This window comes from Salmo salar, chromosome 29 (genome assembly GCF_965601325.2).
Source record: "Salmo salar chromosome 29, fSalSal1, whole genome shotgun sequence".
In the NCBI taxonomy this organism is placed as follows: Eukaryota; Metazoa; Chordata; class Actinopteri; order Salmoniformes; family Salmonidae; genus Salmo; species Salmo salar.
In genome coordinates this window covers 33,215,909-33,241,979 of record NC_138319.1, presented here as the reverse complement: position 1 = coordinate 33,241,979, position 26,071 = coordinate 33,215,909, and the positions used below count along the sequence as shown (strand labels likewise).

The 26,071-nt window shown below is 46.0% G+C and overlaps 1 protein-coding gene across 2 annotated transcripts in view; it reads left to right on the top strand.

The window, feature by feature from the left end:
• Positions 1–26,071, top strand: part of LOC106590611 (semaphorin-5A) — a 334,049-nt gene that overhangs the window by 216,803 nt on the left and 91,175 nt on the right. For both annotated transcript variants that reach the window (XR_014383102.1, XM_082970801.1), the window contains exons 12-14: positions 866–983; positions 10,902–11,083; positions 12,226–12,369. Coding sequence is in view for 1 of the 2 variants with exons in the window: in XM_082970801.1 (XP_082826927.1) it covers positions 866–983; positions 10,902–11,083; positions 12,226–12,369 (444 nt within the window). In the remaining variant the exon portion in view is untranslated. The remainder of the gene's footprint in view (positions 1–865; positions 984–10,901; positions 11,084–12,225; positions 12,370–26,071) is intronic.

The following is a 26,071-nucleotide window of genomic DNA, read 5'->3' as shown; positions in this document are numbered from 1 at the left end:
TCTCTCTTCTCTCTCCTTCTGTCTCCTTCTGTCTCCTCCTCTCTCCTTGTCTCTTTCTCTCTCCTTCTCTCTCCTTCTGTCTCCTCCTCTCTCCTTCTGTCTCCTTCTGTCTCCTCCTCTCTCCTTGTCTCTTTCTCTCTCCTTCTCTCTCCTTCTGTCTCCTCCTCTCTCCTTCTGTCTCCTGCTCTCTCCTCTCTCCTCCTCTCTCCTCTCTCCTTCTGGCTCCTTCTCTCTCCTTCTGTCTCATTCTCTTCTCTCTCCTCTCTCCTTCTGTCTCTTTCTCTCTCCTTCTCTCTCCTTGTCTCTTTCTCTCTCCTCTCTCCTTCTCTCTCCTTCTCTCCTTCTGTCTCCTTCTCTCTCCTCCTTCTGTCTCATCCTCTCTCCTTCTGTCTCCTCCTCTCTCCTTGTCTCTTTATCTCTCCTTCTCTCTCCTTCTGTCTCCTCCTCTCTCCTTGTCTCTTTCTCTCTCCTTCTCTCTCCTTCTGTCTCCTCCTCTCTCCTTCTGTCTCCTGCTCTCTCCTCTCTCCTCCTCTCTCCTTCTGGCTCCTTCTCTCTCCTTCTGTCTCATTCTCTTCTCTCTCCTCTCTCCTTCTGTCTCTTTCTCTCTCCTTCTCTCTACTTTTGTCTCCTCTCTCCTTCTGTCTCCCCTCTCCTTCTCTCTCCTTCTGTCTCATTCTCTCCTCTCTCCTCCTCTCTCCTTCTGTTTCCTCCTCTCTCCTCCTCTCTCCTTCTGTCTCTTTCTCTCTCCTTCTGTCTCCTCTCTCCTTCTGTCTCCTCCTCTCTCCTTCTGCCTCCTTCTCGCTCCTTCTCTCTCATTATTTAATATATTAATCAATCAATCACTATTCTCTCTCCACTCTGTCAGGGGGTGTGTGGGGGCGAGGGACCCCTACTGTGGCTGGGACCTGGTGTTAAGGAAGTGTACCACCCTGGAGGAAAGCGTCAGCATGAGCCAATGGGAACAGAGCATCACTAAATGCCCTGTGAGTACCCAGAATGCACTATACCACACACACACACACACACACACACACACACACACACACACACACACACACACACACACACACACACACACACACACACACACACACACACACACACACACACACACACAATCACCCTCTGGGAAATGCATTTTCTCCCCAGCAATTCCTGTTGAAATGAATAGGGGTGCTTACTCAATCAATCTCCACTGTCTTCGTGATCATTACCTCATTCTCAGCAGTCTGCCCGTTCATTCTTCCACCTCCCAATTGGGGGGATTGATTTCACTGCGACACTGCTAAATGAAAGGGTAATTGTCGTGTGCCTGACAGACATCCATTCTGAGGCAGTGACCATGGGCAGTATTGAGTGCTGCCCTAGTCTTGTATGTGGTTCCATGTTCAACAGTATCTGTTGGCAAACACACACACGCATGCACTCACTCACACACACACTCACTCACATGCACAAACACACCAAACCATTACTCACATAGTGTCTTTGAAGTTCATCGTCAGACCTAAGTGGTACACTCTACTGGTCAGAGAGCACTGGCTGTCTCCGTCTGATGACATCATAGTCAGCTAAAAGACAGTGTAAACACAGACACTATTACAGGTATCCTTGCCTGTTCTCTGGCCCTGCTTCCTTCCTTTTGATGACTGCCAAAGACAACAGCTTATGTAACCTTTATTTATCCAGGTAAATAATTGAGAATGAGAACAAATTCTATTTTACAATAACTTCCTGTTTGCCAGCGTAACAATGGATTCCTGTGTTGCCCAGACAAACTGTGAGTCATTTGGTTATTGTTGTAGGACTTCCATAGACATACTGACCACTGGCAGTCCTACTTCCCCACTTCAATAGAGTCAGATTCACTTTTGGATACCATTTTTATGTCTGTGTCCAGTATGAAGGAAGTTAGAGGTCGTTTTGTGAGTCAATGCTAACTAGCGTTAGCGCAATGACTGGACGTGTATGGGTATCTACTAGCATGCTAGCAAATACCAATAAACTTCAAGTCATTGCGCTAAGACTAGTTACCAATTGCGCAAGTGCTAGATAGCAACTTCCTTCAAACTGCTCGCAGAGACATAAACATGTTATCCACAAATGAATCTGACTCTGGGGAAGTAGATAAAATCCTGAAGTATCGCTTTAACTGTTAAAAGAGAAAAGACAGGAATATTGGGGATAAAAATTACTATGAACTCAATGGTGCTTTTGTGATGTTACTGCACATACTGTAGATGTATTCACATTACTCTAATAGGCTTTTGTGATTTGAACTAAGTTTATATTTGACATGTTTTTGTGGTTAAGGTTTGGATAGGGAGCGGTTCCTGGGTGTAATGTGTAATGAGTGGGTTGACAGGAGACAGCTTTACCAACCTATTCGCAATACCAGCTGGTGCTTGGGACCGGACTCCCTGTTGAAATAAACAATAGGGAAGAACTGAGTTTTTGTTTTTGTTCAAGTTTGAACTAAAGTAAAAATAAATATTAGTCACGATGTTCACCGAATGTCTTTTTTAGGCAATGAAACTGAACCTGAAATAGAATGAAGGCATCCTATTCACCTTATGTTTTTAACATTTCAAACTGAACCTGAAATAGAATGGAAGCATCCTATTCACCTTATGTTTTTAACATTTCAAACTGAACCTGAAATAGAATGGAAGCATCCTATTCACCTTATGTTTTTAACATTTCAAACTGAACCTGAAATAGAATGGAAGCATCCTATTCATCTTGTGTTTTTAACATTTCAAACTGAACCTGAAATAGAATGGAAGCATCATATTCACCTTATGTTTTTAACATTTCAAATTGAACCTGAAATAGAATGAATGAAGGCATCCCATTCCTTCCCACTATACAGCATATTGATTTCAAACCCAAGAATGAAACAATTACCTATTGAGAAATGATAGAGAAAACAGAGAAGTCTGCTGATGCAATTCCACTGAAACCGTGAAATAATAAATTATTCTTGCTGTGATGTTTCCTAGATTATATGATATACAAAACACGTTTCTTCCCACCACAAACGATTGCTTTATCTGGATCTCGCCTCAGCAGCAAAATATAATTATTTTGTCCATCCATCTATTCTAGCCTTTCATCTCATTAGCATCTATTCTAGCCTTTCATCTCATTAGCATCTATTCTAGCCTTTCATCACATTAGCATCTATTCTAGCCTTTCATCCCATTACCATCTATTCTAGCCTTTCATCTCATTACCATCTATTCTAGCCTTTCATCTCATTAGCATCTATTCTAGCCTTTCATCTCATTACCATCTATTCTAGCCTTTCATCTCATTAGCATCTATTCTAGCCTTTCATCACATTAGCATCTATTCTAGCCTTTCATCACATTACCATCTATTCTAGCCTTTCATCTCATTACCATCTATTCTAGCCTTTCATCACATTAGCATCTATTCTAGCCTTTCATCTCATTACCATCTATTCTAGCCTTTCATCACATTAGCATCTATTCTAGCCTTTCATCTCATTACCATCTATTCTAGCCTTTCATCTCATTAGCATCTATTCTAGCTTTTCATTTCATTACCATCTATTCTAGCCTTTCATCACATTTCCATCTATTCTAGCCTTTCATCTCATTAGCATCTATTCTAGCCTTTCATCTCATTACCATCTATTCTAGCCTTTCATTTCATTAGCATATATTCTAGCCTTTCATCTCATTAGCATCTATTTTAGCCTTTCATCTCATTACCAGAAATTACACGCTTCTTTATCTGTCTCCCTCCCCTCACTCTCTCTCTTCTACTCTCTGGTCTCTCTCTTTGCTCCCCGTCTCTTTTTTCTTTCTCTCGCTCTCTCTCTCTCTGTCTTCCTCTCTCTTTCTCTGCTCCCCTCCTCTCTCTCTCTTTCTCTCTCTTTCTCTCTCTCTCTCTCTCTCTCTCTCTCTCTCTCTCTCTCTCTTTCGCTTCCTCTCTCTGCTCTTTCTCTCTTCCTCCCTCTCTCTTCCTCCCTCTCTCTCTTTTGCTCTCTCTCTCTCTCGCTTCCTCTCTGTTCTTTCCCTCTCTGTTCTCTCTCTCTGCATCTTCTCTCTCCATTCATTAGAATGTGCTTCTCTCATAGTAAGGTCTTCCCATTTAGACTGTTGACTGGGTTCAATTACCAATAATAGAAGGGCATATTTTATTTCAGTTCCCACCAAAGCAGTAACATACCAAGCCTCTTCACACAAAGATGTAACCATTACGTGGCTCATATCACCTGTGGTGTTGATTCACACATCATTGGTTTCCATACTTAGCCCGTATGGCTAACACATTGCTATCAAAACAATGCACCGTTTTCTGTTTTATACAAATGGACATGCTCACCTGCGTATATATGAGTAAATATGTATGTGAATAATTTCATTAATTTCCGTTGTGTTTTACTAAGCTGTACTATGTGTTTGATCCCTTGTTAATTATAATTTAAAAAATCATACTCTCTTTTAATTCATATATTGCCTCCTTTGGATACATCTCAGAGTTTCTATCTCTCTCTCTCTCTCTCTCTCTCTCTCTCTCTCTCTCTCTCTCTCTCTCTCTCTCTCTCTCTCTCTCTCTCTCTCTCTCTCTCTCTCTCTCTCTCTCTCTCTCTCTCTCTCTCTCTCTCTCTCTCTCTCTCTCTCTATATATATATATATATATATTTCCATATCTCCATATCTCTATCTCTATATCTCTACATTTACATTTACGTCATTTAGCAGATGTTCTTATCCAGAGTGACTTACAAATTGGTGCATTCACCTTATGATATCCAGTGGAACAACCACTTTACAATTGTACATCTATATCTTTTTTGGGGGGGATATCTCCATATATCTATATATCTCTCTATCTCTAGATTTCCATATCTCCATATATCTATCTCTATCTCTATATCTATATCTCTATATCTGTAACGGATTGGCAGTCGTGGTGAAGGAATGAGGCACAGGAAGCAGCGAGTACAGGGTAGTGGCGTATTTAATGTACACTCACTCATCAAACAAAATATTCCCAAACACAGGGGAGAAAGTACACACGGCGTAAAATAGCGCTGACACGAACATGAACCGTCACAATAGAAATAATCCCGCACAACACGGAAGCGGACCAGCTAACATAAATAGCCCCGCTAATTAACCAAACTAAACACAGGTGCACAAAACCAAAAAGGGAAAACCAAAAAGGGAATCAGTGGTAGCTAATAGGCCGGTGACGACGACCGCCGAGCGCCACCCGAGCAGGAGGAGGCGCCACCATCGGTGGGAATCGTGACAGTACCCCCCTCCTGACGCGCGGCTCCCGCAGCGCGCCGACACCGGCCTCGAGGACGACCCGGAGGGCGATCCGGACGGAGGCGATGGAAATCCTTCAACATGGATGGGTCCAAGACGTCCTCCGCCGGCACCCAGCACCTCTCCTCCGGGCCATCCCCTCCCAGTCCACGAGGTACTGCAGGCCCCTCGCCCGGCGTCTCGAGTCCAGAATGGCCCGTACGCTGTACGCCGGCGACCCCCCGATGTCCAGAGGGGGTGGAGGGACCTCCAGCACCTCACCTTCCTGCAGGGGACCAGCTACCACCGGCCTGAGGAGAGACACATGAAACGAGGGGTTAATACGGTAATAGGAAGGGAGTTGTAACCGATAACACACCTCGTTTATCCTCCTCAGGACTTTAAAGGGCCCCACACACTGCGGCCCCAGCTTCCGGCAGGGCACGCGGAGGGGCAGGTTCCGGGTCGAGAGCCAGACCCTGTCTCCCGGTGCGAACACGGGCGCCTCACTGCGGTGGCGGTCAGCACTCCTCTTCTGCCGCGCACTGGCCTCCTTTAGTGAGTCCTGGACGGCTCTCCAGGTCTCCTTGGAGTGCTGTACCCAGTCCTCCACCGCAGGAGCCTCGGTCTGACTCCGGTGCCATGGTGCCAGGACCGGCTGGTAACCCAAAACACACTGAAAGGGTGACATGTTAGTACAGGAGTGGCGAAGTGAGTTCTGGGCTAACTCAGCCCAGGGAATGTACCTCGCCCACTCCCCTGGCCGGTCCTGGCAATACGACCTCAGAAACCTGCCCACCTCCTGGTTCACCCTCTCCGCCTGCCCATTGCTCTCGGGGTGAAAACCGGAGGTCAAACTGACCGAGACCCCCAGCCGCTCCATAAACGCCCTCCAGACCCTGGATGTGAACTGGGAACCTCGATCAGAGACAATGTCCTCCGGCACCCCGTAGTGCCGGAAGACGTGGGTAAATAGGGCCTCCGCAGTCTGCAGGGCCGTAGGGAGACCGGGCAATGGGAGGAGACGGCAGGACTTAGAGAACCGATCCACAACCACCAGAATCGCAGTGTTCCCCTGAGAGGGGGGAAGATCTGTCAAGAAATCTATAGACAGGTGCGACCATGGCCGTTGTGGAACGGGGAGGGGCTGTAACTTCCCTCTCGGTAGATGCCTAGGAGCCTTACTCTGAGCGCACACCGAACAGGAAGAGACATAGGACCTCACGTCCTTAGCCAAGGTGGGCCACCAGTACTTCCCCCTGAGACTCCGCACTGTCCTCGCCACACCAGGATGACCCGCCGTAGGTAGCGTGTGCGCCCATCGAATCAAACGATCACGAACACCGAGCGGCACATACATGCGACCCACGGGAACCTGCGCAGGCGCAGGTTCCAACACTAATGCCCGCTCGATGTCCACGTCCACCTCCCATACCACCGGTGCCACCAGCCTAGACGCTGGAATGATGGGAGTTGGATCGATGGGCCGGTCCTCCGTGTCATAGAGACGGGACAGCGCGTCGGCTCTAGTGTTAAGGGAACCCGGTCTATAGGAGATAGTGAACCTAAACCGGGCGAAGAACATGGCCCACCTTGCCTGACGCGGATTCAGTCTCCTCGCTGCCCGGATGAACTCCAGGTTTCGGTGGTCGGTCCAGATGAGAAAGGGGTGTTTAGCCCCCTCAAGCCAGTGCCGCCACACCCTCAAAGCTTTTACCACCGCTAGCAACTCCCTGTCCCCCACATCATAGTTACGCTCCGCCGAACTGAGCTTCTTCGAAAAGAAAGCGCAGGGGCGGAGTTTCGATGGCGTACCCGAGCGCTGTGATAGCACGGCACCCACCCCAGCCTCGGATGCGTCCACCTCCACTATGAATGCTAGAGACGGGTCCGGGTGCGCCAACACAGGTGCGTCGGTGAACAGGGTCTTCAACTTCTTGAAGGCTCCCTCCGCCTCCGTCGACCATCGCAAACGCACCGGCCCCCCCTTCAGCAGTGAGGTAATGGGAGCCGCTACCTGGCCAAAACCCCGGATAAACCTCCGGTAGTAATTGGCAAAGCCTAAGAACCGCTGCACCTCCTTCACCGAGGTTGGAGTCGGCCAATTACGCACGGCCTTAACGCGGTCACACTCCATCACCACCCCCGTGGTGGAAATGCGATAACCCAGAAAGGAAACGGCTCGTTTGGAAAACACACATTTCTCAGCCTTAACGTATAGGTCATGCTCCAGCAGTCTACCAAGCACCTTGCACACCAGGGACACATGCGCGGAGCGGGTGGCGGAATATATCAGAATGTCATCGATATAGACAATCACGCCCTGCCCGTGCAGGTCCCTGAGAATCTCGTCAACAAAGGATTGAAAGACGGCTGGAGCATTTTTCAACCCATACGCCATGACGAGGTACTCATAATGGCCCGATGTGGTACTAAAGGCGGTTTTCCACTCGTCTCCCTTCTTGATACGCACCAGGTTATACGCGCTCCTGAGATCCAGTTTCGTGAAGAACTTTGCTCCGTGAAATGATTCCACTGCCGTAGCGATGAGAGGTAGTGGGTAACTAAACCCCACCGTGATAGCGTTTAGACCTCTGTAATCAATGCACGGACGCAGACCTCCCTCCTTTTTCTTCACAAAAAAGAAACTCGAAGAGGCGGGTGAGATGGAGGGCCGAATGTACCCCTGTCCCAGGGATTCAGTGACATATGTCTCCATAGCCGCTGTCTCCTCCTGTGACAAGGGGTACACGTGACTCTTGGGAAGCGCAGCGTTAACCTGGAGGTCTATCGCACAATCCCCCTGTCGATGGGGTGGTAATTTAGTCGCCCTCTTTTTACAGAAGGCGATCGCCAAATCGGCATACTCAGGGGGAATGCGCACGGAATGCGCACCTGGTCTGGACTCTCCACCGACGTGGCACCTATGGAAACTCCTAGACACCTCCCTGAACACTCCTCTGACCACCCCTGGAGAACCCCCTGTTTCCACGAAATACGGGGATTGTGACCAGCCAGCCAGGGGACCCCCAGCACCACCGGAAACGCAGGCGAATCAATAAGGAAAAAACTAATGCGTTCCTTATGATTCCCCTGCGTTACCATGTCCAGTGGCACCGTAGACTCCCTGACTAGCCCTGACCCTAATGGTCGACTATCTAGGGAGTGCACGGGGAAGGGGGAATCTAACGGCACCCGCGGAATGCCCAGCTTAATGGCAAGTCCACGATCCATAGAGTTCCCAGCTGCGCCTGAATCGACTAGCGCCCTATGCTGGGAAGAGGGGAAAAAATTAGAAAACAAAACAGGTAAGAACACGTGACCAACAGGGGGTTCTGGGTGAATCTGGTGCTGACTCACCTGGGGTGACCGAGAAGTGTTCTGCCTGCCCTCTCGACTCCCCGACTGGATCCTCCGGCACCGGTCGGCCGTGTGTCCTCTCCAACCACAGCTGGTGCAGGAGGAGCCAGCTCCTCCGGTGCCCCTTGGCACGGCCCCCCCCACCTCCATAGGGGTAGGGGCAAGGGTGCACTGAGGTGGAATGGGCAGGACCCTCTCCGAACGCCCGCGGGCAGCCAGCAGATTGTCCAAACGAATGGACATGTCGATGAGCTCGTCCAGGGATAGAGCTGCATCTCGACAGACCAGCTCCCTGCGGACGTCCGCCCGGAGACTGCATCTATAGTGGTCTATGAGGGCCCTGTCGTTCCACCCCGCCCCAGCAGCCAAGGTCCTGAACTCCAACGCGAAGTCTTGAGCGCTCCTCGTCTCCTGCCTGACGTGGAACAGCCGTTCACCCGCCGCTCTTCCTTCCGGAGGGTGGTCGAACACGGCCCGAAAGTGGCGGGTGAACTCTGGATAATGGTCCCTCGCCGAGTCTGGGCCATTCCAGACCGCATTAGCCCACTCCAGAGCTCGGCCCGTCAGGCAGGAAACGAGGGCACTCACGCTCTCCTCTCCTGAGGGAGCAGGTCTGACGGTGGCCAGGTACAGCTCGAGCTGGAGCAGAAATCCCTGGCACCCAGCCGCCGCCCCATCATACTCCCTCGGGAGCGCCAAACGAAGCGCGCCTGAGCCAGACGTAGTGGGAGGAGGAGGTGGCTGTATCGGAGGAGCCGGAGGTGGAGAGAGGAGACCACTTCTATCCCATCTGTCCATCCTCTCCATCATCTGGTCCATCGCGCTTCCTATGCAGTGGAGGACCGTAGTGTGGTGGAGGACGCGTTCCTCCATCGAGGGGACAGGGGTGGCCGCTGCTCCTGCTGATTCCATGCCTTTTCGTGGTGCGGGATTCTGTAACGGATTGGCAGTCGTGGTGAAGGAATGAGGCACAGGAAGCAGCGAGTACAGGGTAGTGGCGTATTTAATGTACACTCACTCATCAAACAAAATATTCCCAAACACAGGGGAGAAAGTACACACGGCGTAAAATAGCGCCGACACGAACATGAACCGTCACAATAGAAATAATCCCGCACAACACGGAAGCGGACCAGCTAACATAAATAGCCCCGCTAATTAACCAAACTAAACACAGGTGCACAAAACCAAAAAGGGAAAACCAAAAAGGGAATCAGTGGTAGCTAATAGGCCGGTGACGACGACCGCCGAGCGCCACCCGAGCAGGAGGAGGCGCCACCGTCGGTGGGAATCGTGACAATATCTCTATCTCTATATCTCTATATTTCTATATCTCCATATATCTATATCTCCATATATCTATATCTCCATATATCTATATCTCTCTATCTATCTATATCTCTCTATCTATCTATCTATCTCTCTCTCTATCTCTCTATGTCTATATCTCTATATATCTATATCTCTCTATATCTCTATATCTCTCTATATCTATATCTCCGTATCTCCATGTTACTATATCTCTCTCTCTATATATCTATCTCTCTATCTCTATATCTATCTCTATATCTCTATATCTCCATATATTTCTATATATATCTCTATATCTCTATATCTCTCTATATCTATATCTCTATATATCTATATCTCTCCATCTCTATATCTCTATGTCTATATCTCTATATCTCCATATCTCTATATCTCCATATATCTATATCTCTCTCTATATATATCTATATCTCTATATCTCTCTATCTCTCTATCTCTATATCACTATCTATCTATCTATATCTCTATCTATCTATCTATCTATCTATCTATCTATCTATCTATCTATCTATCTATCTATCTATCTATCTATCTATCTATCTATCTATCTATCTCTGTATCTCTATATCTCTATATCTCTATATCTCTATATCTCTGTATCTCTGTATCTCTGTATCTCTGTATCTCTGTATCTCTGTATATCTATATCTCTATATCTCTAATGATTACACTATCATGTATTACCCTTATGAATACCAGTTTTAGTCATCTTTCCTGATAATGCATATTTATCTCTCTCCCTAACTATTCCCGCCATCCTCCCCAAACTTCTCCCCCTATTCCAACTCCTTCCCTGTGTATTACCCATGGTGCATTAGATTTTAATCTCTCTCGTTCTCTCTGTCCCTATGTCCTTCTTTCTTTTCTGTTGACATCCACCCTAGTTTGAAGTATTTTCTCCCTCCTCTCCTGTGATCTCCCCAGGTGCGTAACGTGACGTTGGATGGAGGGTTTGGGCCATGGACAGGCTGGGGGGCCTGTAGCCATACTGATGGGGCCAGTGCTGGTTCCTGCCTGTGTAGGACCAGGCCTTGTGATAATCCCACACCCCAGTGTGGGGGTCAGTCCTGTCACGGACTCAGCGTGGAGGTCGCCAACTGCTCCAGGTATATAGTCTGTCTGTCTGTCTGTCTGTCTGTCTGTCTGTCTGTCTGTCTGTCTGTCTGTCTGTCTGTCTGTCTGTCTGTCTGTCTGTCTGTCTGTCTGTCTGTCTGTCTGTCTGTCTGTCTGTCTGTCTGTATTGTTCTGTCTGTCTGTCTGTCTGTCTGTCTGTCTGTCTGTCTGTCTGTATTGTTCTGTCTGTCTGTCTGTATTGTTCTGTCTGTCTGTCTGTCTGTCTGTCTGTCTGTCTGTCTGTCTGTCTGTCTGTCTGTCTGTCTGTCTGTCTGTCTGTCTGTATTGTTCTGTCTGTCTGTATTGTTCTGTCTGTCTGTTTAGTGTTCTTTCTTTCTTTCTTTCTTTATTTCTGTCTGTCTGTCTGTCTGTCGATTGTTCTGTCTGTCTGTTTAGTGTTCTGTCTGTCTGTCTGTCTGTCTGTCTGTCTGTCTGTCTGTCTGTCTGTCTGTCTGTCTGTCTGTCTGTCTGTCTGTCTGTCTGTCTGTTTAGTGTTCTGTCTGTCTGTCTGTCTGTCTGTCTGTCTGTCTGTCTGTCTGTCTGTCTGTCTGTCTGTCTGTCTGTCTGTCTGTCTGTCTGTCTGTCTGTCTGTCTGTCTGTCTGTCTGTCTGTCTGTATGTATTGTTCTGTCTGTCTGTTTAGTGTTCTGTCTGTCTGTTTAGTGTTCTGTCTGTCTGTCTGTATTGTTCTGTCTGTCTGTTTAGTGTTCTGTCTGTCTGTCTGTATGTATTGTTCTGTCTGTCTGTTTAGTGTTCTGTCTGTCTGTTTAGTGTTCTGTCTGTCTGTCTGTCTGTCTGTCTGTATTGTTCTGTCTGTCTGTTTAGTGTTCTGTCTGTCTGTCTGTATTGTTCTGTCTGTCTGTTTAGTGTTCTGTCTGTCTGTATTGTTCTGTCTGTCTGTTTAGTGTTCTGTCTGTCCGTCTGTCTGTCCGTCCATTGGTATATGTCAGTCATTCCATCTGCTCTCTGCTCACACAGACACTGAAAGCTTACAGTTCATGTTCAGGATAATACATGAAATGCAGTGTATATTTTATTGGATAGCAGAAACATTTACTGAATAGCAAGTGTTCTATCTTTATCTACACCTCTCACTCTGTGTGTGTGTAACCTTGTGTTCTGTGGTGTCTCCATAGGAATGGTGTGTGGAGCCCCTGGACTCTGTGGGTCCCCTGTAGCACCAGCTGTGGCATTGGCTTCCAGGTCCGACAGAGGTCCTGCAGCAACCCCACCCCGCGCCACGGAGGACGAGTGTGTGTGGGGCAGAACAGAGAGGAAAGGTACGGGACACACCCGTACTTGTACAAACAAGCACACACAGCTACACACACAGCCACGTACACACATACACACACAGCCACATCCCCGCACACATAGCCACATACACATACAGACAGCCACACTCACATTCACACAGGCCATAAATTCACACCAATTATCCAGAAACAATCCCCCTGCTGGTGTGAGTGTAACAGAAGTCTTGAGTCCTTCATCCATTAGCCAGTCACACATTGTAATGTGAAGCATGGGAAATATGACTCTTCTTTCCTCATAATGGCTTCAGTCTGACTTCAGTCTGACAGTCAATTAAGAGAGAGAGAGGAATGTTTTTGAGCCACTATCTGGGCTCCACACAGACGAGGGAGGCTGCCCTCCTTGTAAAGCTCCAGCTCTGCTGCTTTGGTCTGGAATAATCACCCCCAACAAGATGTTGAGAAGGTTTCTAAGCAACCTGCAATGCCCTCTGAAAAAAATGAGATTTAGAAGGGGGAAAGAAGAAGGGAGAAGAAGAGAGAGAAAGGAGAGAGGGAGGTGAGTAGGAGAGAGGGAGGTGAGAAGGAGAGAATATGGAAGAGTGCAGGTTGTTTGAAATAAAACTTTTTTACCTGAAACTTTACAACAAAGTCAATAATACTATGAGAATAACTTCAGACAGATTCCTTAGCGTCTGGGTACTTTGTTACTGGGTATTTTGTATTTTAACCTTTACTAGGCAAGTCAGTTAAGAACAAATTCTTATTTGCAATGACGGCCTACACCGGCCAAACCCTAACCTGGACGACATCTGGGCCAATTGTGCTCCGCCCTGTGGGACTCCCAATCCTGGCCGGTTGTGATACAGCCTGGTTGGAACCAGGGTGTCTGCAGTGACGCCTCTAGCACTGAGATGCAGTGCCTTAGACCGCTGCACCACACGGGAGCCCACATAATGAAGCATTTCAATTAACTTGGCCATTCTTTATATGGGGTTCTAGCTTCTCTTGTTCTACCCGGGACATCACAGTGCTTCAATTAGCACTGACATGAGAGGTGTCGAAGCCCTTGAGCCCAACAATGGCAGGAGAGTCACACAGTCTACCTCAACCAAATGCAGAGGGCTTTGAAGCATCCTCCCGCTGTTCAGAGGTAATTAAAATACAGTACAATCTCTATGTAAAACATGTTAAGGCATGAAAAGAGTACAAAATGAAGTTCCTTATGGAAAATCAAGAGACACTTTTTGCTGACTGTTATAAAAATGGGAACATAAGCAACTTTATCTTCCGAAAGGTTGCTGGATCGAATCCCCGAGCTGATGGGATGAAGGTCTGTGGTTCTGCCCCTGAACAAGGCAGTTAACCCACTGTTCCTGGGCCTTCATTGTAAAATAAGAATTTCTTCTTAACTGACTTGCCTAGTTAAATAAAGGTTAAATAAAATAAATTCCACACAGACCATCCCCTGGCATAACACAGTGCTATATTAGCACACTACCCCTTTGTTGGGGGGGGGGGGGGGGAGGTGTTACCGATGGGAAGAAACTCAGGATACTAGACAACGAGGACTCTGAGTCAGGAAATGTGAATGTGTACAAATCTCAAACAGTAATGGTACAGGGCAACCCCAAACAGTTTCAGTTGGACTTTCACATAATCAAAGAGAGAGCTCAGCAGGATAAGCTCTCCGTTGAGAAAGATACCCCCACCCCGAGCGGGTCAGACCAGACCTCTTCATTATTTTACCCCACAGATGAGCAACCCCCAGTGGAAAGTCAACCTCCCAGCACAGAGTACCACCCCCTCATTGAAATGAAGGATAAATACACCCAGCTGGAGGTAAGGCAGGTGGAGCTGGAACAGAAGGTAAACACACTCGTCAGCACAACAAAATCCGTCAGCTCAACAACACCACCTCAACCAGATCCGGAGAGCTGGAGGTGGAGAGAGGCATATCTGCACTCTGGACTGTAGTGCGACAACATCAACAGGAGAAAGAGCAGGAGCAGAACAGAGCGCTAGAGGAGAGGATCAGACTGCTGGAGGAAAGGGTGAGGGGGATGGCATGTCACAGAGAACAACTCATTAGAGAGGTGGCCACCCCTACTGAGAAGCCAGCAGAACAGCAGAACCTCAGCTCCCGACTAAAGTCTCGACACCACAGCAGAACAGACAAATGAAGAACCCCAAGCCCAGAATATTCCCCCCTCTCAGCATCCCCCCTGTCAGCCACCCTGATAGCCCTCCTGACGACCCCCCCACACCCACTGAGGACATACACAAGCCACAGATTGCACTCCATATGGACTCAAATGGGAAATATATGCAAGAAAATAAACTTTTTCTCAAACAGTGTATCTAAACTCTGGTGTCCAAACACCCAGTTTTCCCTAGACCTTCAGTCTGAGGACCAACTAGGTTCACCTAGCCACATAATAATACACACAGGCACAAACGACCTGAGATTACAGCAGGAACGGGTATCCACATTACTCAAAGGAGTGATTGAAAAAGATTATTCTACTTTCCCCAACACACAAGTGGTTATCTCCACCTTGCTACCCTGAAAAGACTTCCACCCTGCTACCTTACAGCGGGTAAAAGTATTTCCCTGGACTGAGCCTCAAAACCAAATGTTTACCTGGCCCACCACTCCACCCTGGAATTGAACAGTCTTTATGACCAGGTCCACCTCTAAAAGGCAGCAGTGCCCTCCTTTGCCCGGACCCTAAAGGACAACGCCCTCAAACTCAGCCCCAACACTTCACACAGGAGCAACAGATCAATAGACACTCCGCCCAGACCAGCAATACACTGTCCCAGACCGGTGGGACCTCAACATGGAAGTGACACATACGCCCAGGCCGTGAGCAGGCAAACAGGCCCAACCCCCACTCTTACACTATCCCAGGCCAATGGTATGTACCAGATACTGAGCAGGCTCTGCTCACACTTACTGGCCTGAGGCCAGAACACACGACTAACAACATTGGACACTTTATGGGACACAAAGCCTTCACTATCTCATCCTGGAATATCCAAGGTCTGAGGTCATCTGGCTTTGGCCTAAAGAGCAGGAACCTGGACTTCATCAAATAAATCGGAAATACAGACATTGTCATTCTACAAGAAACCTGGTATAGAGGAGATGGACCCACTGGTTGCCCTTTAGGTTACAGAGAGCTGGTAGTCCCATCCACCAAACGACCAAGTGTGAAACAGGGAAGAGACTCAGGGGTTATGCTAATTTGGTATAGAGCAGACCTAACCCACTCTATTAAATTAATCAAAACAGGAACATTTTACATTTGGCTAGAAATTCAAAAGGAAATTATCTTAACAGAGAAAAATGTCCTCCTGTGTGCTACCTATATCCCCCAATTAGAATCCCCATACTTGAATGAAGACAGCTTCTCCATCCTGGAGGGGGGCCCTGGGACATGTACTAGTCTGTGGCGACCTAAATGCCAGAATCTACCTGGAGGGGACATCATTCCCTCCCCCATATGACAACATAACCGACAAGAACGGGTCACAACTCCTGCAGCTCTGTCGCACACTGGGAATGTTCATAGTCAATGGAAGGCTTCAAGGGGACTACTATGGTAGGTACACCATCTCTTGGCAGTTGTACTGTAGACTACTTTATTACTGACCTCAACCCAGAACCTCTCAGAGCATTCTCAGTCTGACACCCCTATCAGATCACAGCAAAATCACAGTCTACTTGAACAGAGCAATACTCAGTCATGAGCCATCAAAGCCAAAGGAACTGAATAATATTAAGAAATGCTATGGATGGAAGGAATGTATTGTGGAAACCTACCAAAAAAACAATTAGGCAAAAACAAATTCAATCCCTTTTAGACAACTTCCTGGACAAAGCGTTCAACTGTAATAGGGTAAAATCTAAACAGTATATTTGACCTTTCAGCTTCCCTATCAAATCTAAAAATGACAAACAGAAAACCGAAGAAAATTAACAACATTGACAAATGGTTTGATGAAGAATGCAAAAACCTAAGAAATAAATTGAGAAACCTATCCAACCAAAAACAGAGACCCAGAAAAACTGAGTCCACGCCTTCACCATGGTGAATCACTAAAACAATACAGAAATACACTTCGGAAAAATAAGGAACAGCACGTCACAAATCAGCTCAATGTAACTGAAGAATCCATAGAATCTAACCATTTCTGGGAAAATTGGGAAACACTAAACAAACAACAACATAAAGAATTATCTATCCACAATGGAGATGTATGGGTAAACCACTTCTCCAATCTTTTTGTCCCTATAACAAAGAACAAAGAGCAAACAGCAAAAACATATACATGATCAAATACAAATCTTAGAATCAACTATTAAAGACTAGCAGAACCCATTTGATTCTCCAATTACATTGAATGAACTACAGGACAAAATATAAACCCTCCAACCCCAAAAGGCCTGTGGTGTTGATGGTATCCTCAATGAAATGATAAAATATACAGACCACAAATTCCAATTGGCTATACTAACACTCTAACAATTTCCTTAGCTCTGTCATAGTCCCCAATATTTGGAACTAAGGACTGATCACCCCAATCCACAAAAGTGGAGACAAATTTGACCCCAATAACTACCGTGGGATATGCATCAACAGCAACCTTGGGAAAATCCTCTACGTTATCATTTCCAGCAGACTCGTACATTTCCACAGTAAATGTACTGAGCATCAATGTACTGAGCAAATGTCAAATTGACAAATATAAACAAAGGCAAAGTCTTCTCATGCTTTGTTGATTTCTAAAACGCTCTTGACTCAATTTGGTATGAGGATCTGCTATAAAAATGGATGGAAAGTGGTGTTGGGGGAAAACATACAACATTATAAAATCCATGTACACAAATAACAAGTGTGTGGTTACAATAAACACAAACATTTCTTTCCACAAGGGGGTGCGGTGAGACAGGGATGCAGCTTAAGCCCCACCCTATTCAACATAATTATATATCATCGAATTGGGGAGGGCACGAGAACATTCTGCAGCACCCGGCCTCACTCTACTGGAATCTGAAGTCAAATATGTACTGTTTGCTGATGATCTGGTGCTTCTGTCCCAAACCAAGGAGGGCCTACAGCAGCACCTAGATCTTCTGCACAGATTCTGGCAGACCTGGGCCCTGACAGTAAATCTCAGTAAGACAAAAATAATGGTGTTCCAAAAAAAGGTCAAGTTGCCAGGACCACAAAAACAAATTCCATCGTGACACCGTTGCCCTAGAGCACACAAAAAACTATACATACCTCGGCCTAAACATCAGCGCCACAGGTAACTTCCACACAGCTGTGAACGATCTGAGAGACAAGGTAAGAAGGGCCTTCTATGCCATCAAAAGGAACATAACATTTGACATACAAATTAGGATCTGGCTAAAAATACTTGAATCAGTTATAGAACCCATTGCTCTTGATGGTTGTGAGGTCTGGGTTCCGCTCACCAACCAAGAATTCTTAAAATTGGACAATCTCCAAAAATGAGACTCTGCACACTGAATTCTGCAAAAATATCCTACACCAAATGATTCATGCAGAGCAGAATTAGGCCGATATCTGCTAATTACCGAATTCCAGAAAAAAGCTGTTCAATTCTACAACCACCTGCAGGGAAGCACTTCCCAAACCTTCCATAACAAAGCCATCACCTACAGAGAGATGAACCTGGAGAAGAGTCCCCTAAGCAACCTGGTCCTGGGGCTCTGTTCACAAACATAAACAGACCCCACATAGCCCCAGGACAGAAAAACAATTAGACCAAATCATGAGAAAACAAAAATATAATTACTTCACACATTGGAAAGAATTAACAAAAAAACTGAGCAAATTAGAATGCTCTTTGGCCCTAAACAGAGAGTACACAGTGGTAGAATACCTGACCACTGTGACTGACCCAAACTTAAGGAAAGCTTTGACTATGTACAGACTCAAGGAGCATGGCCTTGTTTTTGAGAGAGGCCGCCATAGGCAGACCTGGTTCTCAAGAGAAGACAGGCTATGTGCACACTGCCCACAAAATGAGGTGGAAACTGAGCTGCACTTTCTAACCTCCTGCCCAGTGTATGACCATATTAGAGACACATATTTCCCTCAGATTACACAGAGCCACAAAGAATTAGAAAACCAACCCAATTTTGATAAACTCCCATGTCTATTGGGTGAAATATCAGTGTGCCATCACAGTAGCAAGATTTGTGACCTGTTTCCACAAGAAAAGGGTAACCAGTGAAGAACAAACACCATTGTAAATACAACCCATATTTATGTTTATTTATTTCCCCTTTTGTACTTTAACTATTTGCACATCGTTATAACACTGCATGTAGACATAATATTTATTATGGAACTTTTGTGTAATGTTTTCCTTGAATTTTTTATTGTTTATTTCACTTTTGTTTATTATCTATTTAATTTCACTGTAAACACATGTTTCCCAAACCAATAAAGTCCCTTAAATTGAATTGAATAGAGAGAGATTTAGAGAGAGAGAGAGAGAGATTTTGTGTATTGAGATCGGAGACCAATTTGACCGTAAAAGAAATTAAGTGAAAGTGTAAAAAAAAGGAGAAAGGTAAACAATTCAAGTTTCCATAGTAATCGAGAATCTGTTTTTACTGTAAAAAAATATATTGTGTAGATTTATCAATTGTTCAAGGGCCCTCCAGACTGCGACTTTCCCTGTTCCCCCAATGACTGTATATATGAATGGACAAAGCCATCAATTACGTGACACCATGTATTCCTACTTGAAGCTGGTGAATGCTGTCTCATGGAGGCACACAAGTGCGTTCTGAAAGTATTCAGAACAATTCACTTTTTCCACATTGTTTTACACTACAGCATTATTCAAAAACAATTTAAATGTTCATCAAGCTACACACAATACCCCATAATGACAAAGTGAAATCAAGTTTTTAGAAATGTTTTCAAATTTATTAGAAATAAAAACACAGAAATAGCTTATTTACATAAGTATTCAGACCCTTTGCTATGAGACCCGAAATTGAGCTCAGGTGCATCCTGTTTCCATTGATCATCCTTGAGATGTTTCTACAACTTGATTGGAGTCACTTGTGATAAATTCAGTTAATTGGACATTATTTGGAAATGCACACACCTGTCTATATAAGGTCCCACAGTTGACAGTGCATGTCAGAGCACTGAGGTCGAAGGAATTGTCCGTAGAGCTCCGAGACAGTATTGTGTCGAAGCACAGATCTGGGGAAGGGGACCAAATATTTCTGCAGCATTGAAGGTCCCCAAGAACACAGTGGCCTCCATCATTCTTAAATGGAAGAAGTTTGGAACCACCAAGACTCTTCCAAAGGGCTGGCCGCCCAGCCAAACTGAACAATCGGGGGAAATGGCCCTTGGTCAGGGAAATGACCAAGAACCCGATGGTCACTCTGACAGAGCTCCAGAATTCCTCTGTGGAGATGGGAGGACCTTCCAGAAGGACAACCATCTCTCCGGCACTCCACCAATCAGGCCTTTATGGCAGAGTGGCCAGACGTAAGCCACTCCTCAGTCAAAGCATATGACAGCCTGCTTTGAGTTTGCCAAAAGGCACCTAAAGGACTCTCAGACCAGGAGAAGCAAGATTCTCTGGTCTGATGAAACCAAGATGGAACTCTTTGGCCTGAATGCCAAGCTGTCACGTCTGGAGGAAAACTAACACCATCCTTAGGGTGAAGCATGATGGTGGCAGCATCATACTGTGGGGATGTTTTTCATTGGCAGGTACTGGGAGACTAGTGAGGTTTGAGGTAAAAATTAACGGAGCAAAGTACAGGGAAATCCTTGATGAGAACCTGCTCCAGAGCGCTCAGGACCTCAGACTGGGGCAAAGGTTCACCTTCCAACAGGACAACAACCCTAAACACACAGACAACGCATCGCAGGACAACGCAAGAGTGGCTTTGGGACAAGTCTCTGAATGTCCTTGGGTGTCCCAGCCAGAGCCCGGACTTGAACCTGATCGAAGATCTCTGGAGAGACCTGAAAATATCTGTGCAGCAACGCTCCCCATCCAACCTGACAGTGCTTGATAGGATCTGCAGAGAAGAATGGGAGAAACTCCCCAAATACAGGTGTGCCAAGCTTGTAGCGTCATACCCAAGAAGACTCGAGGCTGTAATCGCTGCCAAAGGTGCTTCAACAAAGTACTGAGTAAAGGGTCTGAATACGTATGTAAATTTCATTTTTTCAATTGTAATACAGTTGCAAAAATGTATAAAAACATGTTTTTGTTTGTCATTATGGGGTATTGTGATGTCATTATGGGGTATTGTGATGTCATTATGGGTTATTGTGTGTACATTGCTGAGGAATTGTTTTTATTTAATCAACGTTAGAGTAATGCTGTAACGTAACAAAATGTGGAAAAAGTCAAGGGGTCTGAATACTTTCCGAAGGCAATGTACTTTTTGAATCATGATTGTCTTCGAAAAAAGTATGTTTTTGGCGAAGAGTGCCATTTTCCCATTTACTGTAATGGGGGGCCCTGTTTTTCTGAAAACAATGCCTGCAATTGTGGCTTTAATGAGAAGGGGCAGTCGTTTTCCCCTGGCCCCTCCTCCATCTCTCTCTCCTTATCTCCCTCCCTCTTACTTTCCTTGTCCCTCTCTCCCTCTCTGCTTCTTTCAAACTACCTGCTCAGCTAATAAAACACCTTGTGCCAGTCCAGCGATGAATGGTAGGGATGTGTTATTGAGAGAATCCATTAGGATCCTACAGTAGGGCTTGGTGATTTTACACTCTGTGGAGGAGACACGTTTTAATGGATGAAATATGCTGTGTCACTATCACTCTCTCCTAGAGAAGAGAACGGTCTGTCTAGAGAAGAGAAGGGTCTGGCTGTTTAGAGAAGAGAAGGGTCTGGCTGTTTAGAGAAGAGAAGGGTCTGGCTGTTTAGAGAAGAGAAGGGTCTGTCTGTCTAGAGAAGAGAAGGGTCTGTCTGTTTAGAGAAGAGAACGGTCTGTCTGTTTAGAGAAGAGAAGGGTCTGTCTGTTTAGAGAAGAGAACGGTCTGTCTGTTTAGAGAAGAGAACGGTCTGTCTGTTTAGAGAAGAGAACGGTCTGTCTGTTTAGAGAAGAGAACGGTCTGTTTAAAGAGAACGGTCTGTCTGTTTAGAGAAGAGAACGGTCTGTCTGTTTAGAGAAGAGAACGGTCTGTCTGTTTAGAGAAGAGAACGGTCTGTCTGTTTAGAGAAGAGAAGGGTCTGGCTGTTTAGAGAAGAGAAGGGTCTGTCTGTCTAGAGAAGAGAAGGGTCTGTCTGTTCAGAGAAGAGAACGGTCTGTCTGTTCAGAGAAGAGAAGGGTCTGTCTGTTTAGAGAAGAGAACGGTCTGTCTGTCTAGAGAAGAGAAGGGTCTGTCTGTTTAGAGAAGAGAAGGGTCTGTCTGTTTAGAGAAGAGAAGGGTCTGTCTGTTCAGAGAAGAGAAGGGTCTGTCTGTTTAGAGAAGAGAAGGGTCTGTCTGTTTAGAGAAGAGAAGGGTCTGTCTGTTTAGAGAAGAGAACGGTCTGTCTGTTTAGAGAAGAGAACGGTCTGTCTGTTCAGAGAAGAGAAGGGTCTGGCTGTTTAGAGAAGAGAACGGTCTGTCTGTTTAGAGAAGAGAAGGGTCTGTCTGTTTAGAGAAGAGAACGGTCTATTTAGAGAAGAGAAGGGTCTGTGTTTAGAGAAGAGAACGGTCTGTCTGTTTAGAGAAGAGAACGGTCTATTTAGAGAAGAGAAGGGTCTGTCTGTCAGAGAAGAGAAGGGTCTGTCTGTTTAGAGAAGAGAACGGTCTGTTTAAAGAGAAGGGTCTGTCTATTTAGAGAAGAGAACGGTCTGTCTGTCAGAGAAGAGAAGGGTCTGTCTGTCAGAGAAGAGAAGGGTCTGTCTGTTTAGAGAAGAGAACGGTCTGTCTGTTTAGAGAAGAGAACGGTCTGTCTGTTTAGAGAAGAGAACGGTCTGTCTGTTTAGAGAAGAAAACGGTCTGTGTTTCAGAGAAGAGAACGGTCTGTCTGTTTAGAGAAGAGAACGGTCTGTGTTTAGAGAAGAGAACGGTCTGTCTGTTTAGAGAAGAGAACGGTCGTATTTAGAGAAGAGAACGGTCTGTCTGTCAGAGAAGAGAAGGGTCTGTCTGTTTAGAGAAGAGAACGGTCTGTCTGTTTAGAGAAGAGAATGGTCTGTCGAGAGAAGAGAACGGTCTGTCTGTTTAGAGAAGAGAACGGTCTGTCAGAGAAGAGAATGGTCTGTCAGAGAAGAGAATGGTCTGTCAGAGAAGAGAATGGTCTGTCAGAGAAGAGAATGGTCTGTCAGAGAAGAGAATGGTCTGTCAGAGAAGAGAATGGTCTGTCAGAGAAGAGAATGGTCTGTCAGAGAAGAGAATGGTCTGTCAGAGAAGAGAATGGTCTGTCAGAGAAGAGAATGGTCTGTCAGAGAAGAGAATGGTCTGTCAGAGAAGAGAATGGTCTGTCAGAGAAGAGAAGGGTTTCATGGTCCTGCTCGCACGGTGTTCGCTCTTTCTCTCATCTCGTTTTTCTCTGCTCTCTCTCTCTCAATTCAATTTAAGGGCTTTATTGGCATGGGAAATATATGTTAACATTGCCAAAGCAAGCGAATTAGATCATTAACAAAAGTGAAATAAACATTAACAAATGAACAGTAAACATTACACTCATTACACTCGAAAGGAATAGAGACATTTCAAATGTTGTGTTATCTCTCTTTCTCTCTCTCGCTCTCTCTCTCCATCCATCCATCCATCCATCCATCTCTCTCTCAATTCAATTTCAATTTAAGGACTTTATTGACATGGGAAACATATGTTTACATTGCCAAAGCAAGTGAAGTAGATAATAAACAAAAGTGAAATAAACAATAAAAATGAATTGTAAATATTACACTCACAAAAGTTCCAAAAGAATAAAGATATTTCAAATGTCATATTATGTGCAAATAGTTCTCTCTCTCTCTCTCTCTCTCTCTCTCTCTCTCTCTCTCGCTCTCTCTCTCTCTCTCTCTCTCTCTCGTTTTCTACATGTCCTATATGAAACAGATGGTGTGGATTGTGGACTCATTTTGGGGGTGAACTCTCACTTTAATGTTAGGAATGGAGTGGGTTGTTATTGCAGTGGCCATAGGGTCCCCTTTCAGAGATAATCAGCACACACTTTACCCTGACTCTCTCTCTCTCTCTCTCTCTCTCTCTCTGTCTCTCTCTCTCTGAGACCAGATGGCTGTGGTTAGAGATACAGTATTGAAAGGCCTCAGGCACATGCAGTAGCCACACACACACATTCCAGGCTCTCTCCAGAAGTTTGGCCCTGGTTTCTTGATGTTAACTGCTATCCCAGTCAATGCAATGGTGCCAAAGTCTGTCTGGCTAATGTTCAGGCTTATGTATTCCCCTGCTTACTCAGCTCCTATAGGCCAGTAAATACCACCATTTTCTTCTTGACTTCCTGCCCAGTTTTACTGGGGGAGGAGGGGGAATGAGGAGGATGTTGCATTAAACGAAGGCTAATCTAATCTGAGAGCAGAATGATTTGCATGGCTGGATTGACGATGAGTTTAATCATCTATTTACTATGGATCTGGTTAAGGCTGTCTCCCTTTATTCCTGCAGATCAATGCTGCTCTGGCTTGGGTCTGTCTCCTCCCTTCTGATCTCTGCAGGGGGCCCTGTCTCCTCCCTTCTGATCTCTGCAGGGGGCCCTGTCTCCTCCATTCTGATCTCTGCAGGAGGCCCTGTCTCCTCCATTCTGATCTCTGCAAGGGGCCCTGTCTCCTCCATTCTGATCTCTGCAAGGGGCCCTGTCTCCTCCCTTCTGATCTCTGCAGGGGGCCCTGTCTCCTCCCTTCTGATCTCTGCAGGAGGCCCTGTCTCCTCCATTCTGATCTCTGCAAGGGGCCCTGTCTCCTCCATTCTGATCTCTGCAGGGGGCCCTGTTTCCTCCTCCATTCTGATCTCTGCAGGGGGCCCTGTTTCCTCCTCCATTCTGATCTCTGCAGGGGGCCCTGTCTCCTCCCTTCTGATCTCTGCAGGGGACCCTGTCTCCTCCATTCTGATCTCTGCAGGGGGCCCTGTCTCCTCCACTCTGATCTCTGCAGGGACCTTGCTGCTATCACTACCATTCTCTCCCTCCCTTGCTTCCTGTCCTCCCTCGTGTTCTGTCTCTCACTTTCTTTTTCTCCTTTTTCCTGCAATTGGTGATTCTCTCCCTCTATCATTCAGCCCCTCTCTCTCTATACCTCTCTCTCTCTCTCTCTCCTTCTCTCTCTCTCTCCCTCTCTCCGTCTCCCCTTCCTCAGACACTCAGGCACTTTAATGTAAATGGTTTAGTAGGAAAACAGAGTAACACAAAAACGTTGTTCTATTTCAACTTTTCATTGCGCTGTAATATCTATCTGTTATCTGTATCTGCAGTTATAACAAGACCCATCTCTTTCTCGCTCAGTCAATCTCAGGCACGATCAAATAAGGGGAAATTGCTTACGTTTCTCACCAACAGACAATGTGTCTATAAAAAAAGTATACTTTTACTTGTGATGTCCAATTGGTAATTATAGTGTTGTCCCATCGCTGCAACTCCCGTACGGACTCGGGAGAGGCGAAGGTCGAGAGCCATGTGTCCTCCGAAAAACGACCCTGCCAAGTCGCACTGCTTCTTAACGCACTGCTCCCTTAACCCGGAAGCAAGCCACACCAGTGTGTCTGAGGAAACACTGTACAACTGGCAGCCGAGGTCAGCATGCATGCGCACGGCCGGCCACAAGGAATCCGCTAGAGCGTAATGGTACAGGGACATCCCGGCTTCCCAAACCCTTTTCTAACCCGAACGACGCTGGGTCAATTGTGCATCGCCTCATGGGTCTCCCGGTCGCCTGCGACACAGCCTGTGATCGAACTCGGGTCTGTAGTGACGCCTCTAGAACTGTGCTACAGTGCCTTAGATTGCTGCGCCACTCGGAGGCCCTGACAATGTGTTTCATGCTTCAACCAACACTGTGAATATCTGCTGCTTTTAGTGTATTTAGTTTGTGTAAAAGGTCTGAAAAAACGTCTATAGGCTCTAATAAGGCTATCAATAGCATCACGTTATTAGATAAGGCATGTTTAGTAATTAACCAAAGGGGCCATACAGTTAACCCTTTCTAGAAAACAATGTAATTAAACATGACATATGAGTCTATGTGGCTTTTTCAAAGGCAGCATCATTCAAATCAGCCAGGTCACCCATGATACAAGTCAGTATTCGACGTCCAACCATGTCTGAGGACGTCGGGAGATGACATGGAAACAGGCCACTAGGGGAAACAGTGAGCACTGTTACCTTCAAGTAGGTTTTGGTTTTGCTAGGATGTTTTGGACAGGGATGCGTAAGCATCTGCCTCTGATTCCAAAGGGTAAAAAGTTGTACATTTGAATCCAGCAATAGAAAGTTGTTTTTTATATTTCTGTTTTAAGTATATCCCAAACCTTAACACTTACCTTAACCATTCGGAGATAATGTGTCACGTCCTGGCCAGTATAAGGGTTAATTGTCATTGTAGTTTGGTCAGGACGTGGCAGAGGGTATTCGTTTTATGTGGTTCGGGGTGGTGTGTTTGTTGAAGGGGCATTTGATTTAAGTATTCCGGGGTTTTTGGGCACTGTTTGATTTTCATGTATTCTATGTTGAGTCTAGTGTGTCTGTTTCT